General features: G+C 36.0%; 1 protein-coding gene across 2 annotated transcripts; it reads right to left on the bottom strand.

Annotated features, from left to right (window-relative positions):
• Positions 1-1215: 1215 nt before the first annotated feature.
• On the bottom strand, positions 1216-16383 carry LOC127151838 (tumor necrosis factor alpha-induced protein 2-like). 2 transcript variants are annotated; one of them, XM_051092186.1, is made up of 14 exons: positions 16308-16383; positions 15506-15685; positions 10027-10158; positions 9763-9906; positions 8733-9375; positions 8503-8617; positions 8116-8238; positions 5697-5791; positions 5528-5620; positions 5299-5425; positions 3891-4016; positions 3623-3778; positions 1995-2116; positions 1216-1657 (listed from the first exon to the last, which is right to left on the bottom strand). In XM_051092186.1, the coding sequence occupies exons 1-14, from the start codon at positions 16327-16329 to the stop codon at positions 1477-1479; spliced, it is 2259 nt and encodes a 752-aa protein (XP_050948143.1). In that variant the 5' UTR covers positions 16330-16383; the 3' UTR covers positions 1216-1476. The 2 variants fall into 2 exon arrangements, with proteins under 2 accessions (XP_050948143.1, XP_050948144.1); XM_051092187.1 differs by having other exon boundaries at positions 8733-9294.
• Between the last annotated feature and the right edge of the window lie 30 nt (positions 16384-16413).

The following is a 16413-nucleotide window of genomic DNA, read 5'->3' as shown; positions in this document are numbered from 1 at the left end:
AAGGAACACAGGTGAATCAAATCAAACTCCCTTTAAGGCAAGTCATTTAATTCGGCGGCCATCTTTAAAATGCCTCCTAGGCAGCAAAGACTATAGAATACCCAAGACCTGTCATTCGTATAGTTTTGAATGGGGAAAATGCAACAGTCATTGTGGCCATGAAGCCCCGCCTTCGGAATAAATGAGCCAATCGCTAAACAGTAAAGTCAGCGCATCACTGCAGCTGCCGTTAGAAGTCCCGGTTGCTACAAAAACTGTCAGCATTCTGGGACGTGTGCAGGCACACTGGCTGATCTTGCCTGAAAAATAAGCTTTTTTAACATTACTGGAGCATAAGGAACAGTATTTATGATACAGTTCTTGTCAGATTTCATTGGTGATTTCAAATCTGAAATTTAATCGTAAGCTTGGTGAAGAGTTTTAGAAAATTTGATGTTTCCCCTTGAAGATGGCCGTCGAGTGAAATGACTTGCCTTAAATGGACTTTGCGGGCAGGCAAGTGCAACTCCTATCTCTTTGAATGGGGAAACATCAAGTTCTTCAAAACTGTTCACCAAGCTTATGATTAAATTTCATATTTGAAATCCCCAATGAAATCTGACAAGAATTGCCTCATAAATATCATTCCTTATGCTCCAATAGCATTAAAAAAAAGCTTATTTTCCAGGCTAGATCAGCCAGTGCGCATGTGCAGTACTGAGCGCACGTCTCAGAACGCTGACAGTTTCTATAGCAACCAGGACTTCTAACGCCAGCTGCAGTGACGAGCTGACTTTACTAATCAACGATTGGCTATTTCAATAAGAAGGCGGCGTTTTGCGGCCATAATGAGCCTTGCATCTTTTCTCATTCAAAATTATACGACAAATGGAACTCAACAGGAACAGGAACCAAATATGGGCATAATCAAACATGAGGGAAGCTGGGTCAAGGAGCACATGGGAACAAAAACAAACACAAGGACAGTCCATGGTCATGTCAATAAGTATTCAGTTAAATATTGTTGACATTTAAATGCTACAATATGTAATAAGTATAATAAAATGTATATAAAGTATATCAAATACATTAATGTAAAAATATAAGTGTATTAAAATGTAAAATGTGTAATAAAAATGTGTAAAATACAAATTTTAAAATATAAGTACGATTTAAAAATGTTTCTGTATGTCTATGTGCATTATAATGGACTCTAGAGATCAAATTTTGTTTCCCTTTTGTTTTTTTGTTTTTTGAGCTGAGATATTGTGGTTTCTATAAATGTCCATGTAACCAAAATTTGTTAATGGCTTTGTGGTTAAAAGTAAAATAAAACTAAATAAAAATACTGATGGTTCTGCGATGCCAATACATAGAGGTAATCACTCAAAAAAAAAAAAAAAAACACGTAAAATTACAAATAGTCAAAATGGACTGTTTTTGGACCCTGTGTAAAACCATCTGCGAAAGCTGTAAAAGAATAACATCAATTAGTTTTCATTTGTAACAGGACACACAGCTGGTATCCTGGTATTCGATGAATACTTTAGAGAAGAAGGAAGTGGAGGACTCAGTGCCCAGTGTGCCTCTGTTTTCACTCAGACACCCTTCGATCCTGCACACATCTGAGAATGAAAGGTTGGTCTTCAGGTTTAGGAGAGCAAGAATATGCTGCTCACTAGTGGAGAATAACAACAAAGGTTACTGATGAGACAACATGCACACTGTTAGAATGTTTATCAAATTCGTCACCTTGGAACTGTAAGGTTCTATCTGACGTTTTTTTCAAAACTGAGTTATTCACATTCTTATTCTGTGACAACTTATCTACATTATGTGATGTTTCTTTTGTAAACTGTGTACATTTTGGGTCTCATTTTTAGAAAACAAAAAGGGCTCTATCTACAGAAGTCTATGGAACCCAAAAAAAGTTCAGTATCTCCAAACAGCTCAGAATGCATATAGAACCGTATAATTTCAAGCTAATTTTAAACTCTACAGTCTAACAGACTCACCTAATGTCAGGATAGTCTCTTGCCAGAGTAACTACCTCAAGTTGCAAACTCCCAAGATCCTGCAGTCTTAGAATCTCCGATAATTTTGGCAGTATTTGACAGAGCCATTCTTCTCTGGATCCCTAGAGAACAGAATGTACTCGATTTAGAAAACTCAATTTTTTGTTATCTTGAGTGTTTGATCAGTATATTTACAGTGCTTCTGTGCAACTGTTACATTCTACATTCCCACAATTCATTATGCTATTACAAAGACAATAATGTAAAGAGAATATTGACTAGGTCCATATTTTGTCTGGGACTCAATATCATATTGTATCTACAACAATAGTACCATACTGTATGTTATTGGCAGCATGCCAAGCATACCAGTGTTTTTGATTTTCGCACTGTAACCAATAAACCTTAAAGGGGTCATCGGATGCAAAGTTCACTTTTTCATGTTGTTTGAACATTAATGTGTGTTGGCAGCGTATGTACAAATCTACCCAATAATGACAAAAAATCATGCAGTGGTTTTTAATTAATCTGTAAAAATATTATCCACTTTTACAAACTGAGCCATTTTCAGAGGCCGCTCCCACGATAGTTGATTGACATGAGCGTTTTACCTCAGATCAGCTGTCACAGTCCAGTAACTTTCCTTGTTTCGATGCCGAAGCAGGGATGTAAGTTAGACAAGAATATCTCCGATTGAGCAATTGAGGTGTTGTGTTGCTGGATGTAATAATGAACATAGTGGTCGTCATTTACTCCCGACATCTGAGCAGATGAAGATGCAGTGGATTATTTGTTTGTGAAGGGAATGCGCCTCGCGATCTACATATATCTGTCTATGTTCACGCGAACCATTCATGATCCAGCTTCACCTACAGCAGAAGTGTGTATAAGCATTTTTTATGAATCTTTGCGTTTGTCTTTCCTTATAACGTGGTAGTTAGGAAGTTTAGCGGCTAAACACAGCTAAATGCGGCTAAAGTAAACAAGATCGTCACTCCACAGAGAGAAGAGAGGGGCGGGGTGAGCAGAGCTCATTTACATTTAAAGAAACAATCCCTTAGAATGAGATGATTTTTGCAGAGCTCATTTTGACAAGGTAAAAATGGTGTTGTTTTACAAAACCGTTGAGAATTTTTAATCAAAGTATATTAGAGACTTTTCATTAAGACCCTAAAGAATCATATCAACTTGTAGAAAATGGGCATTCGATGACCCCTTTAAAACAAGCCTAAAAAATAACCTTTAATTGTTACTTTAATTGAGCAGTGTTAAGCTTCAGCAATGTGGAGATTTGTGTACTGTGATTAAACAGACACACAAACACATAATTCCTTTCCTTTTTTTTTTTTTTTACATTAGATTGAAAGTAGGATTCAGAGAAACAGAAATGTAGAGGAGAGAAACTAGAGGTTCCTGAGATTCCAAAACATAATGGAAACCATGTGTTACTATACGAGTCAAGAATTCCTGTGTTTTCCCTAGACGCTCCATGAAGAAAGCCATGAAAAAAGTATGCTATGTGTTTGCACTCTATTCAAATGCGAAAGAAAATCTGCATCTGGGGTGTTTTACATATTTTGGTTGCATGTGAGTATATGTTTATATGCCTGAGTTGGTCTGGATCTCACCACTTTGGCAAAAACAGAGCAGATTTTATTGTTGTTGTGGCAAATGAACTCAGCAGCTGCTTCTTGCTGCTCTTTGTCTTCCAGTTTCAGTTTTCTCTTCATCATTCGCCTCACATACTCAACCATTACATCTACATGTAGCTCAGCCAGCAGCTCCTATAAACACAGACACACACTCTTCAGATATCTAATTAATATTTTAACATTATTGACACCAAAGTAAGATTACACATCTAACATCACATTATGTGTTAACATCACATCTGACCTCTCTGCAGACAGGCTTGAGCTCTTTAAAATGGTCTATGCTATTCTCAAGTGCCTTCACCAACTCCTCCACAACCTCACGATGTCCAGCAAACCAAACTTGAGTCCACAGCTTACGGTACAACGGCTGTGGAGATAAACAAGCCTGGTTAATTTTTTTAATTTATAGTAAAAGAAGCATCACAATCATGGAAGTAAAACACTTATCCAGTACAATATGACATGTGTTGGCCCTGGAACAACATTGCTATAATACAATCAAAAGCCAAGCACTTAATTTAACCTTAAAGGAGAAGTCCACATCCAGAATAGAAGTTTACATATAATGTACTCACCCCCCTTGTCATCCAAGATGTTCATGTCTTTCTTTCTTCGGTCGGAAAGAAATGATGTTCTTTGAGGAAAACATTTCAGCATTTTTCTACATATAATGGACTGATATGGTGCCCCAAGTTTGAACTTCCAAAATTCACTTTAAATGCGGCTTCAAACAATCTTAAATGTGGTTGTAAACAATCCCAGCCGAGGAAGAAGGGTCTTATCTAACAAAATGATAGAATATTTTCATAAAAATAATACAATTTCTATACTTTTTAATCTCAAACGCTCATCTTATCTTAATCTCCCTGAACTCTGTTTCTTTCCGGTTCATGACAGTTAGGGTATGTCGAATAAACTCCCATCTCATGTTCTCCCTCAACTTCGAAATCATCCTATATCACTGTTTTACCTTCTTTGTTCGGGGTGTTTGATCTTCTTTGCATGCTCACTTTGCAAAGACTGGGTCGGTACTTCTGCAGTGATGCAGGATGATTTTGAAATCATTTTTGAAGTTGAGGGAGAAAATACGTTTGGAGTTTTTCAACAAACCCTAACTGTCTTGAGCCAGAATACACAGAGTTCAGGGAGAGTGAGACAAGATGAGCGTTTGAGATTAAGAAGTATTTAAATTGTATTATTTTTATGAAAATAACCGATCGTTTCGCAAGATAAGACCCTTCTTCCTTGGCTGGGATTGCCGCAACCGCATTTGGGATCGTTTGAAGCCGCATTTAAATTGCATTTTGGAAGTTCAATCTTGGGGCAACATACCAGTCCATTATATGGAGAAAAATCGTTAAATGTTTTCCTCAAAAAACATAATTTCTTTACGACTAAAGAAAGAAACACATAAACATCTTGGATGACAATGGGGTGACATTATCTGTAAATATTTTTTCTGGAAATGGACTTCTTTTTGAACACAGCTTATTCTTACAATTGAATGGTAAATGCTTGGGTGAATCAAAGTTAATTTGCTGACCCTATAATTCCTATATACACTATTCTAAATGCTTCCTCATTGGTCGATGAGGTAGGAAAGATTTAGAACAGTATAATTATTAAATAAGTTTCTGTTGTTTACTAACCTTCAGTTCTTTGTGAATTCGACTGAGGAAGTATGTGTGACAAATGTTTTTGAGATCTGCTAATGTGGACAGGCAAGCTGTTCTGGTGTCCTCTGAAAACGGATGTTCTGGTTTTTGTACATAGTCCCTAAAATTTTTGTAAAAGCATATGTAAATTATTTTAAAAAGACAATACAAAATACATTTTGCTTCTCTTTGGTTAAACTGCTGCAATATCAATTTAACTCACCTAAACTGGTGAATGTCAACCAGATTAGCATTGAGAGTTTTAGGAATGTGTTTTTGTTTTCTTTTGACAAGTTCCTCCAGACTTTTCTTATAGCTTCCATGGAAAAAAAGCAAAAGCATGTCATTTTAATGGTTACAAGGCAATTCTGGAATGAGACAATATGATTTACCTTGTTAGAAAGCCATCCAGCTGGTTTAGAAGACACCAGGTTTTATTTTCACATCTTAAAAGTGCTTTGACCTCACTCACAGTTATATCAACAAGCTATAAAACACAAATGTTGAACACATAAGCTAGAAAAAAATAAAAAATAAATAAGAGTGGGGAGATACTTAACAAAATAATCTTCCATTGAGAGACCAGTTCAAACAGTAGAAAAGAAAAAAAAAACATTCTCTGTATTTCCACAACTTTTTTGATGGGTTATTGCAGTGGGAAGACAGAAAAATCACAAAATTACAGTCACTTGTGTTAGAGTGCTAAATTTACAAATTTAATTCCAAAAAATAATTATTATATCACTCACCAACCATGCAACACCTCCAAGCAGCTATTTTAAGCATGCAAGGCCAGCTTCTATGTACTATAATTGGAAAATACTGAAATCTCAAAAACTGCTTGCCCAGCTCATATTTAAATAACATTTTAAATCTGAAACAAAAAAAAAATGACATGAACTGTCCGATAATTTTGTTTCTTATGCTGTAATAGCTACTAACTGCTGCTTTTCACAGCACAAAATGTATGGTCAGAAAGCAAATTTGTATATTGATGCAGCCAGTCTGCTATTTTTTTTTTTTTTTTGGCCAATTGGTCAAATCACATGCAAAATCCGAACTTAATTTGTGCCATTCAAAGAACTGGGTAACTGATTACATGTAGGCTATCGTAATCAGATTCCAAAAATTAATCACTTGTAATTAGATTAAATTGCATTTTTAAAATGCTCAAAATCAGACTACAGTTACTTCTTTATGGATTGCATGATTATTTACATATTATTTAAACAATAACAATAAATTATTCATAATTTATTGATTCTCCCTATTTCATCTTTTTCATCTTTTACAGTTTTCTTTCTAAAATTCCCTACTGCTTATATACACTCTCCAAGTCTTCCAGTTTTGTGGAAGACATAGTATTTGACCACTGGATTTACAAAAAATAATTTCAGGTTTAAGAAGTTTTTTAACATTGTGTCAACTGCTGATGAACAAATTAATTTTTATTTGCATTATCACTATGTACGTTAACCATGTATTTCTATGTCTTCGGAAGGCTTTTGTTGTTCAAATGCATTAAAATGCACAAATTAAAATAAATTAAGTTCACTTCCAGAACAAAAAAACATATTTTTTAATTATGTACTGACCCCCTTATTGTCACTCAAGATGTTCATGTCTTTCTTTCTTTTTTCAGTCATAAAGAAATTATGTTTTTTGAGGAAAATATTTCTCCATATAATGGACTGATATGGTGCCCCGATTTTGAACTTCCAAAATGCAGTTTAAATGCGGCTTCAAACGATCCCAAATGTGGTTGTAAACAATCCCAGTCAAGGAAAAAGGCTCTTATCTAGTGAAACGATCGGTTATTTTTATTTTAAAAAATGCAATTTAAATACTTTTTAATCTCAAACGCTCATCTTGTCTCACTCTCCCTGAACTCTGTGTATTCTGGCTCAAGTCAGTTAGGGTATGTTGAAAAACTCCAATCGTATTTTCTCCCTCAACTTCAAAAATCATTTCAAAATCATCCTACATCGTTGCAGAAGTACTGACACAGTCTTTGCAAAGTGAACATGCAAAGAAGATCAAACACCCTTAACAAAAAAGGTAAAACAGTGATATAGGATGATTTTGAAGTTGAGGGAGAACATGAGATGGGAGATTTTTGACATACCCTAACACGAACCGGAAAAAAATAGGTCAGGCAGAGTAAGACAAGACGAGCGTTTGACATTAAAAAGTATATAAATTTTATTATTTTTTTATTAAAATAACCAATTGTTTCATTAGATAAGACCCTTCTTCCTCAGCTGGGATCGTTTACAACTGCATTTGGGATCATTTTAAGTCGCATTTAAACTACATTTTGGAAGTTCAAAATCGGGGCACCATAGCAGTCCATTACCTGGAGAAAAATCGTGAAATGTTTTCTTCAAAAAACATAATTTCTTTACGACTGAAGAAAGAAAGACATGAACATCTTGGATGACAAGGGGTTGAGTAAATTATCTGTAAATTTTTGTTCTGGAAGTGAAATTCTTCTTTAAACTTTGTATTTTTATATCAATATGGTACAAGATTATCCTATTTAAATCAATGTGATTAATGAAAAAGGGCAAAAGCAGTCCAAAAATAGTCTGATTATATTACTTAAAATGTGTAATGATGGATTACGTTACTAAATACATTTTTTGTCATGTAATTTGGAATCAGTAATGGATTAGAATTTGTAAGTAATCTACCCAACTCTGACCATACATACATTTGTGTTGTTGTAAACAGACCTTAAGATGGAAGAATATAAAAAATTAAAGAATGGTTTAATAAATGGTTAGAGATTTAGTAGAGCCCAAAACTTACCGGTAAAACATCTACAGCAAGGTTACTGCAGTAGTATCCATCCATCAGCTCTGGTTGGATGCCATCACTCCATTTCTTCACTTCCTTCTCAAGAGCAGTGAATAACCACTTTCTGACTTCATTCTAAAGAGAAAGTAAAAATTGGGAACTATAAATTCAAACGCAATTACGCCATATGGAAGGATTTCAAATGTTATCTGGCACTGTGTCTGCAGTGTACATGAGCAAACAGAACCCATTATAATTGATTCTGTGAATGTCTACATTGGATGAGTTGCTTACCGCCAAATAGTCAAAAGTTTCATGCAGTACGTCAGAAGCAGAATCTGCATCAATGCATGAGCCTGGTGTAGACAAATCGATCTATTTGCTAATGTACTGAATCACCTCTTTGTATGTGAAGTACTGTTCTTCTAATCTCTTAAGATCTTCTTCAGGTAACAGAGGTCCAAGTGATGAACTGTTGATGTGCTCCTCTAATTCTTTGTGCTTTAATACATCACTAAGAAAAAAAACATTAAAGAATATTTCAGAAACTCTGCATGTCTTAAAACGTTGAATATGTGATAATAGTTGAAAATGCTTTTGAAAGACGAATGTTGTTTACTAGCCCTTACTTTGGGTAGTAATCCACAATCCAACTCAATATATAGAGGCATTCCTCAGAACTGACTTTGGATCTGGCAAGCTCCTGGAGTCTGGTGGAAAAGGCTTCATGGTAGAGCTGAGCATACGTCCTGCAGATGTCAAAGTCTGGTGGGTAACACTCTCTCAGATTTCGGACCACTCTGAGTAGGTCTTTCTGAACTTGTTTGCCCATTCGGCACACCTCTCTCTTCAAGGAGGTAGACAGCTTGTCTGCTCTATTCTCCCTTTCATTTGCATTCTTCATTCGTTGTTCCACGACAATCTTGAGTAGTGTCTTGATCTGTCTGCACTTCTCAGGACTCCATATTGGACACTCGTCCACAGCTGCTTCACTCCAGCACTGGTCCTGAGTCTTCTCTTGAAGCACTGAAGTCAAAGCACTCTTGAGTGTCTCCTGGTTGTCCTCACTGAAAGAGTCATAAATGGCCATCCTCAATCGGAAAATCTCACAGTCCTTATCTTCTGCGCTGGCCACTTCAGTTGAACTGAATAGATGTTCCTCTGCTTCCACATGGCTCTGATCAAGGTTCCCTTTTAAATCCAAGTTCAGTGCAATATGTGAGAGGCTTTTTTGTAAGTTTAACCCAACAATCTTAATTCCTATGTAGTACACTGTAAAAAACAATTTGTTGAGTCAATTTAAAATAATTTGTAACCTGGCTGCCTTAAAATTTTAAGTTCAGTCAACTCAAAAAAGTTTATTCAACCTGAAATGTTAAATTATACTAAATCACAACTTAGATATTTGAGTTGAATCAACTTAAAATTTTAAGGCAGCTGGGTTACCCATCTGTTAAGTTAAGCAAACACAAATATCTAAGTTGTTACTTAGTACAACTTAACATTTCAAGTTGACTAAACGTATTTTAAGGCAGCAGAGTAACAAATTATTTTAAGCTGACTCAACAAATTGTGTTTTTTTGTTGTTTTTTTTTTACAGTGATGGGGGTTTTAGTTTACTTTAATTAATGAAAACAAAATAAAAAGCATCTATTGTACCTGATGGAGTTTCACAGGATTTTGAATTCTTCTGCCGTTTCATGACAAATACATTTTTAAGTTTGTCAGATGCTTTCATTTCGTGCTTTTTGCCTGGATTACCAGGCAAATCTGCTGTGCCTTTAACAGTCGTAAGGTCTGCTTCTAAAACATAAATGAGAAAATGTGAAAATTATCAGAGATTTATTTTTTTTTGGGGGGGGATTACCCGTTGCTCTTCAATACATGGTGTAATATATGAGGTAAATGACTGTTTTACAGTACCTGATTCATGGGATTTTGAATTCTTCTGATGTTTCCTGAAGTTAAACGTTTTCAATTTGTCAAATATTTTGATTTTGCGTTTCTGACAATCACCATGGGAATCTGCTATATCTTCGGTCATCTCAAAGTCCGCTTCAAAAATTCAAAAATGACAAAATAATAAACTTGCTCCATTTCATGTCAAAACAAGAGGTCCCTTGTTAAAAATTTAGATTTTTTTTTTTTTTCTGGTGAAAGCAATGCATGAATGAGGAAAAAAGCCATAATATTAAACATTAAGGATTAATATTTACTGAGTAATACACTATTTTCTATAGGGGACCAATTTTCATGAGATTTGTAACCAAATTACAGGGAAAGATATGTAGGTTTATTAGTAAGTAAGTACTGTTTTATTTTTATAGCGCCTTTGAAAAACCCAAGGACACTACACATAAGGTTGATAGATAACATAAACAAAATACAAATGTACATGAACATAAATATACAATCACAAGATCAAACAAATAAAGCAGACAAAGATCAACTTCTGCAGCCGATGGTTAATGCGAGCAAGCATGGAAATGAAAGTGAGGCAGACAGTCAATTAACAAAACAAATTTTAAATAAGTGAGTTTTGAGATCAGATTTAAAGGTCTGGAGTAAAGAGACAGTACGAAGGTTTTGAGGAAGTTTGTTCCAGAGCTTGGGAGCTGAAATGCTGAAAGCCCTGCCATCCACAGTAGACAGTCTGTATTTGGGGACCGTAAGCAAATTCCCAGAACTCGATCTTAGAGTAAAATCTGCTGACTTTGGCAATCATTGTTGCATTAGGTGCCAATAGTAGCACGGCCAAAAAAAGGAAAAAGCACTATGTGTGTGTGTTTGCACTTGTACAGCAATCTTAGTGAAGGCCGGTTTGAGTTTTAGACCTTCAGAGTGAGGACAGTTTTGTAAAGTGAGGACATTTTGGTCAATCGTCACTTTCTGAGACCTGACTGAGTCTTGTTTGAGGGTCAAGACTTGATTTTAGGGATCAGGTTATAATTGGGTAAAGGTTAGATTTAGGGTAAGGGTTTGGGTGAGGCACTTAGTTCTGATGGGTAGGTTTAGGGTAAGGAGCTAGAATTGTATTACTGTACAGTGCTGCTTGAAAGTTTGTGAACCCTTTAGAATTTTCTACACTTTTGCATAAATATAACACAAAACATCATCAGATTTTCACGTCAGTCCTGAAAGTTGACAAAGAGAACCCAATCAAACAAATGAGACTAAAAATACTTTGTCATTTATTTACTGAGAAACATGTTGTGAATCTTTGCCTTCAGCATCTGTTGTGACCCGTTTGAAGTAATAACCGCAGGTGCAACGTGATCTCATGATAATTCGTATGTATTTTACGTAAAATGTGGTTCCACAAAACGTACATTTTCTCCGACATGCTGTGACTAAGAATAGAACCATAAAACACACCGAACACGCATCATAATTACAAAATGAAACAATTTTATTTGTGCGCTATAATCCAGATCTTAAGAATCCATACGATTGCGAGGAACAGACCCAAAATCAAGACTTTATCCGGCGATCTTCATCTCCATCGGAGCAGTGAGTCCAGTAGCAACAGCAAATAAACCCACGCTGAAGTGCATTTCACAATTTCAAATACTGCCGCATCAAGAAACGACAGGTTTTACAGCAGGAAAATCGAACGCTCATTGGCTCTCGCCTGCATTCGTCACAGATTACCACGTGCCGTGTTTCTGGTGGGAAGTGTTTGAAAGATGCGCGGGCGCCTTCTTCACGGAGTGGATCAGTATAATAATTTGGATGATATTTTCACCGATTAACTATTTAAATTTTGATCTGCACCTCAAACAAACCTACTGTATTCCGCCAGAGAGGACAGAATGTGATTGCGCTTTTCTGTCTGCCAAGTTTTTGTACAGAGAGAGTTATGATTAACGTTAGGTTTAGAGGCGGGAGTGGGATTAGTGACTATAAAAATATTTTAATGCTGTATGGTTACCAAAATGGTAATTTTCCTACATATTTTGGTCAGTTACGTTTTATATCTTTTTATATTCGCTATAAAATGAGTAGGTTTAGGTTTGGGGGTAGGTTAAGGGGGCTAAAATCTAAATCGCTTATAATAAAATGATAAAATGCATATTTGTTATAAAATTGGTAGTTTTATGTTTGGGGGTAGGTTAAGAGGGTTAAAAATCTAAATCGCTTAATAAAATGACAAAAAGGCATTGATACGAATGAAGTAAAAGATACGTAAATATTTTACGTTTTTAAACTAAAATTACGTAGCGATTTGTACATTTTAAACGTTGAAATACGTCTAAATTGTACGTTTTAGCATCAATAAAAACGTACAAAAATGTACGTTTTGTGCCTCCAAACGTTACTTATGAATACCTACGTGTAAACAATGTATTGTAACCGCTGATCAGTCCTGCACAACAGCTTGTAGGAATTTTAGCCCATTCTTCAGTACAGAAACACTTTAACCCTGTGATATTGGTGGGTTTCTTTCTATGAACTGCTTGCTTCAGGTCCTTCCACAACATTTCAACTAGATTAGGGTCCAGACTTTGACTCCAAATTATTAACCTTGTTCTTCTTTAACCATTTTCTGGTATAATGACTTGTGTGTTTGTGGTCGTTGTCTTGCTGCATGACTCACTTTCTTCTAAGATTCAGTTCTCGGACAGATATCCTGACATTTTTCTTTAGAATTTGCTGGTATAATTCATAATACTCCATCAATGATGGCAAGCCATTCTGGCCAAGATGCAGCTGTCACAAACGCGGTCTCTGTGGCTCCCTCCGACCGCCGTCAGCGGGAACCATCACCGGACTTTTAATTCACTACATCTCCCATAAACCCCGTACCTGGGATCTCCATTTCCGGTTCCGGGTCCCCCCCGGGTCACTTCCCCTTGTCAGCCATTTATAGACCGCCAGGTTGGCGGGCCTCTTTGCGAAGTTTTGGTTAGTCTGACTATTCAATCCTGAGCATTTTTCTTGTGTTTTGCCTACCTGTTGCCGACCGGACTGTTTGTTTACTCGTGTTTGATTTATCGCTGCCTGCCCCGACCTTTTGCTTGGACTCTCGTTTACTCTGTGGATTACCTGTGTTACCCCTGTCTGCCGTGGATTTAACTCTGCCTGTTGTACTCCGATTTTGTTCAATAAAGTTGTCGCACATGGATCCCACGTCTCCGGATCAGTCACTGACCGCGCTACAGCAGCAAAGCAGGCCCAAACCATGATACTACCACCACCATGTTTCATAGATGGAATAAGTTTCTTATGCTGGAATGAAGTGTTTTTCTTTTACCAAATATAACACTTCTCATTTAAACCCAAAAAGTTTTATTTTGGTCTCATCCATGCACAAAAAATTTCTCCAATAGCCCTCTGACTTGTCAACATGATCTAGTGAACTGTTTTTTTTTTGTGGCTTTCTCCTTGAAACTGGCATTCATACCATGGTTGTTCATTGTTCTCCTGATGAGGCCATTATGTGCTTGAAAGAGGTCATTTGCAACCTTGCTTTGGAGCAATCTTTGTTGGTCGGCCACTCCTAGGGAGGGTAAAAGTGGTCTTGAATTTCCTCCATTTGTAAACAATCTGTCTGACTGTGGATTTGTGGAGTCCAAACTCTTTAGAGATGATTTTGTAACCTTTTCTAGCCGGATGAGCAACAACAACCCTTTTTCTGAGGTTCTCAGAGATGATTCACTTCCACAAACATGATCAGACTTTGATAGATCCCTGTTCTTTAATTAAAACAAGGCATTAACAAGGCACAAAATTAACTGCTAATTCAAGAGGTTCACATACTTTTGCAACTCACAAAATATTTAACACTGGACCATTTTTCTCAATGAATAAATGACAAACTACATATTTTCATCTCATTTTTTTGATTGGGTTCCCTTTGTCAACCTTCAGGACTTGTGTAAAAATCTGATTACCTTTTTGGTCATATTTATGGAGAAATATAGAAAATTCTAAACGGTTCACAAACTTTTAGGCAGCACTGTATGTCCTCAAAAAGATAGCTATACAGAGTAGTGTGTGTTTTCCCCAGAATTTATGTGCCTGTAACACAAGAAGTATTAAAGATATCTTAATATCATTTTCAATTCTAGTTTCTACTAAACTTTTCTGTCGGGTTTTCATTGCGGTCACATGTTGCAATACTGCATATCTGAACTCTTGTCTTCTTCAGAAGCTGCTAAAATAAACAATATCCCTTCTTCCAAATATCTCCATATAGTGGACTTCTACGGTGCTCCCGTGTTTGAACTTCCAAAATGCAGATTAAATGCAGCGTTAAAGGGCTCTGAACTATCCCAGCCGAGAACGAAGGGTCTCAGTGAAACAATTGGGTATTTTCTAAAACACATTAAAATGTATATACTTTTTAACCTCAAATCGTCTTGTCTAGATCTGCATGCACTCTGTGTATTCCAGTTTAAGACAGTTAGGGTAGGTTGAAAAACTCCCATCTCATTTTTTTCTCTAACTTCAAAATCATCCCACAAAGCTGTTTTAACTTCTTTGCACGTTCATTTTGTAAACAGTTGGTACATCTGCAGCGATGTAGGATAATTTTGAATTTGGAGAAGAAAATGAGATGGGAGTTTTTCGACCTACCCTAATTGTCTTGAACCAGAATACAGTTCACGCAGATCTAGACAAGACACACATTTGAGGTTAAAAATTACAGAAATTAACCGAAGTAATACAAACTAACTGATCGTTTCACTAGATAAGACCCTTCTTCCTTGGCTGGGATCGTTTAGAGCCCTTTGAAGCTGCATTTAAACTGAATTTCAGAAGCTCAAACTCATAGGCACCATAGAAATACACTATATGGAGAGAAATCCTCAAATGTTTGCCTCAAAAAGCGTAATTTCTTTATGACTGAAGAAAGAAAGACATGAACATCTTGGATGACAAGGATGTGAGTAAATTATCTGTAAATTTTTCCTTTAATATTTCTTAAGTTAGAGTTATGCACACTCAAAAGGGCTTTTCCTCATATTTGAACGGTCACCATTGGCATATAATGCTACAAAGAATCGATCTCTGTGTAAAAGTAATATAATGATGCTGTTATCTTTCTAAAGTCATTTTTACCCCCCTATAATATGGCTCCAAACCCTTCTACAAAATAATGCATTACTCAGTAAATAATTCATAGATTAATTTTTGGCTTTCAGTGCTATTTTTGTTTGTCTTTTTTCACAATTTGTTTTAACAAAATCAAAAATTTGAGCTAGAAATTTTTCAGAAATGTTGTTGATTTACTGTATAAACAATATGATACTAAAGGTATGTTCATAGTAAAACACAGCAATTGTACATAATCATGCAAAAAATTTGTTTATTAACTAAAAAGTTCTTTACAAGTTTTAATTTACAGTTTTGAAAAAGTTACTGACTATTAAAAAGAAAGAAAGTTGTCTTATTTTACCTAACAGATGTGTGGGTGTGAGAGGAGCTTCAAATTGAGATTTTCTATTGAGGTTTTTTTTCAAAAAGTTGATTTTTAGTTTTTTGGGAACTTTAATTCTGTGCTTCTGCCATTCTTCTCCAGGACAAACAGCTATGTCTTCATTACATCTGATGTCTTCAACGATTTCAAGGTCTTCTTCTAAAAAGAAAGTAATCAGAAATAACCCTCATGAATCCTCATATCTGACTTTTAGGGACCATGTACAGATGCAAAAGCTGCAAATGTGGGGTTGTATTTAAAATCGCCCCATATACCCTAGTTCACTATTTCCTACTTCACTGAATGGCTTTACAGCCTGGGTGGGACATGCTCAGTGTTTGCTGAAACCATAGAAATTAATGAGTAATGCTGTAAACTGAATACAACAGTACCTGTTGCATTAAATTGTCGGTGACAATTACTAAACAGATTTTTTCATCACTGTAAACCAAAATATACGCAACTAACCATAAAACGTGATTGTTACATAACTGGCAGATCAACTTTCAGTCCGCACTCACAAATATGCACTTTCTCTTCACAAAAAGACTAGGCTACATACTTTTAGGGCATAGTTGGCGAACTGAGACTTAGCAACAGATAAAAGAGTTCTTTCCCTCACTGTACCGCCACCAGTGTACTGTTATCGTCTTGTCGCATATAAACATCAGCAGTGGCAAAACATGCGCGATATTTTTCTTTTATATTAGCCTAAATATTTTATGTGCGGATTCCCCTCATATATCTGTATTCACAATACAGTATGTAGGATTTGTCTTACCTTTTACTCTCTTGAAAGCCATTATGCAAAAGTGAGATGAGACTCGACTTTCAGCTTTTAGCCGTATGACACCCACAAAGATTTTGGGGGGGCGTCTAAAGGTGGG

The sequence above is a fragment of the Labeo rohita genome, chromosome 20 (assembly GCF_022985175.1).
Source record: "Labeo rohita strain BAU-BD-2019 chromosome 20, IGBB_LRoh.1.0, whole genome shotgun sequence".
NCBI lineage: Eukaryota > Metazoa > Chordata > Actinopteri > Cypriniformes > Cyprinidae > Labeo > Labeo rohita.
This window is presented reverse-complemented; position numbering and strand designations above follow the sequence as displayed.

Coding starts and splice junctions, on each gene's coding strand:
- LOC127151838 (XM_051092186.1), bottom strand. CDS start 16,329: ATGGCTTTCAAGAGAGTAAAAG. Junction 10,159..15,505: donor CACACCCACACATCTGTTAG/GTAAAATAAGAC, acceptor GAATTTTTGAAG/CGGACTTTGAGATGACCGAA. Junction 5,426..5,527: donor GTTGACATTCACCAGTTTAG/GTGAGTTAAATT, acceptor CAAAAATTTTAG/GGACTATGTACAAAAACCAG.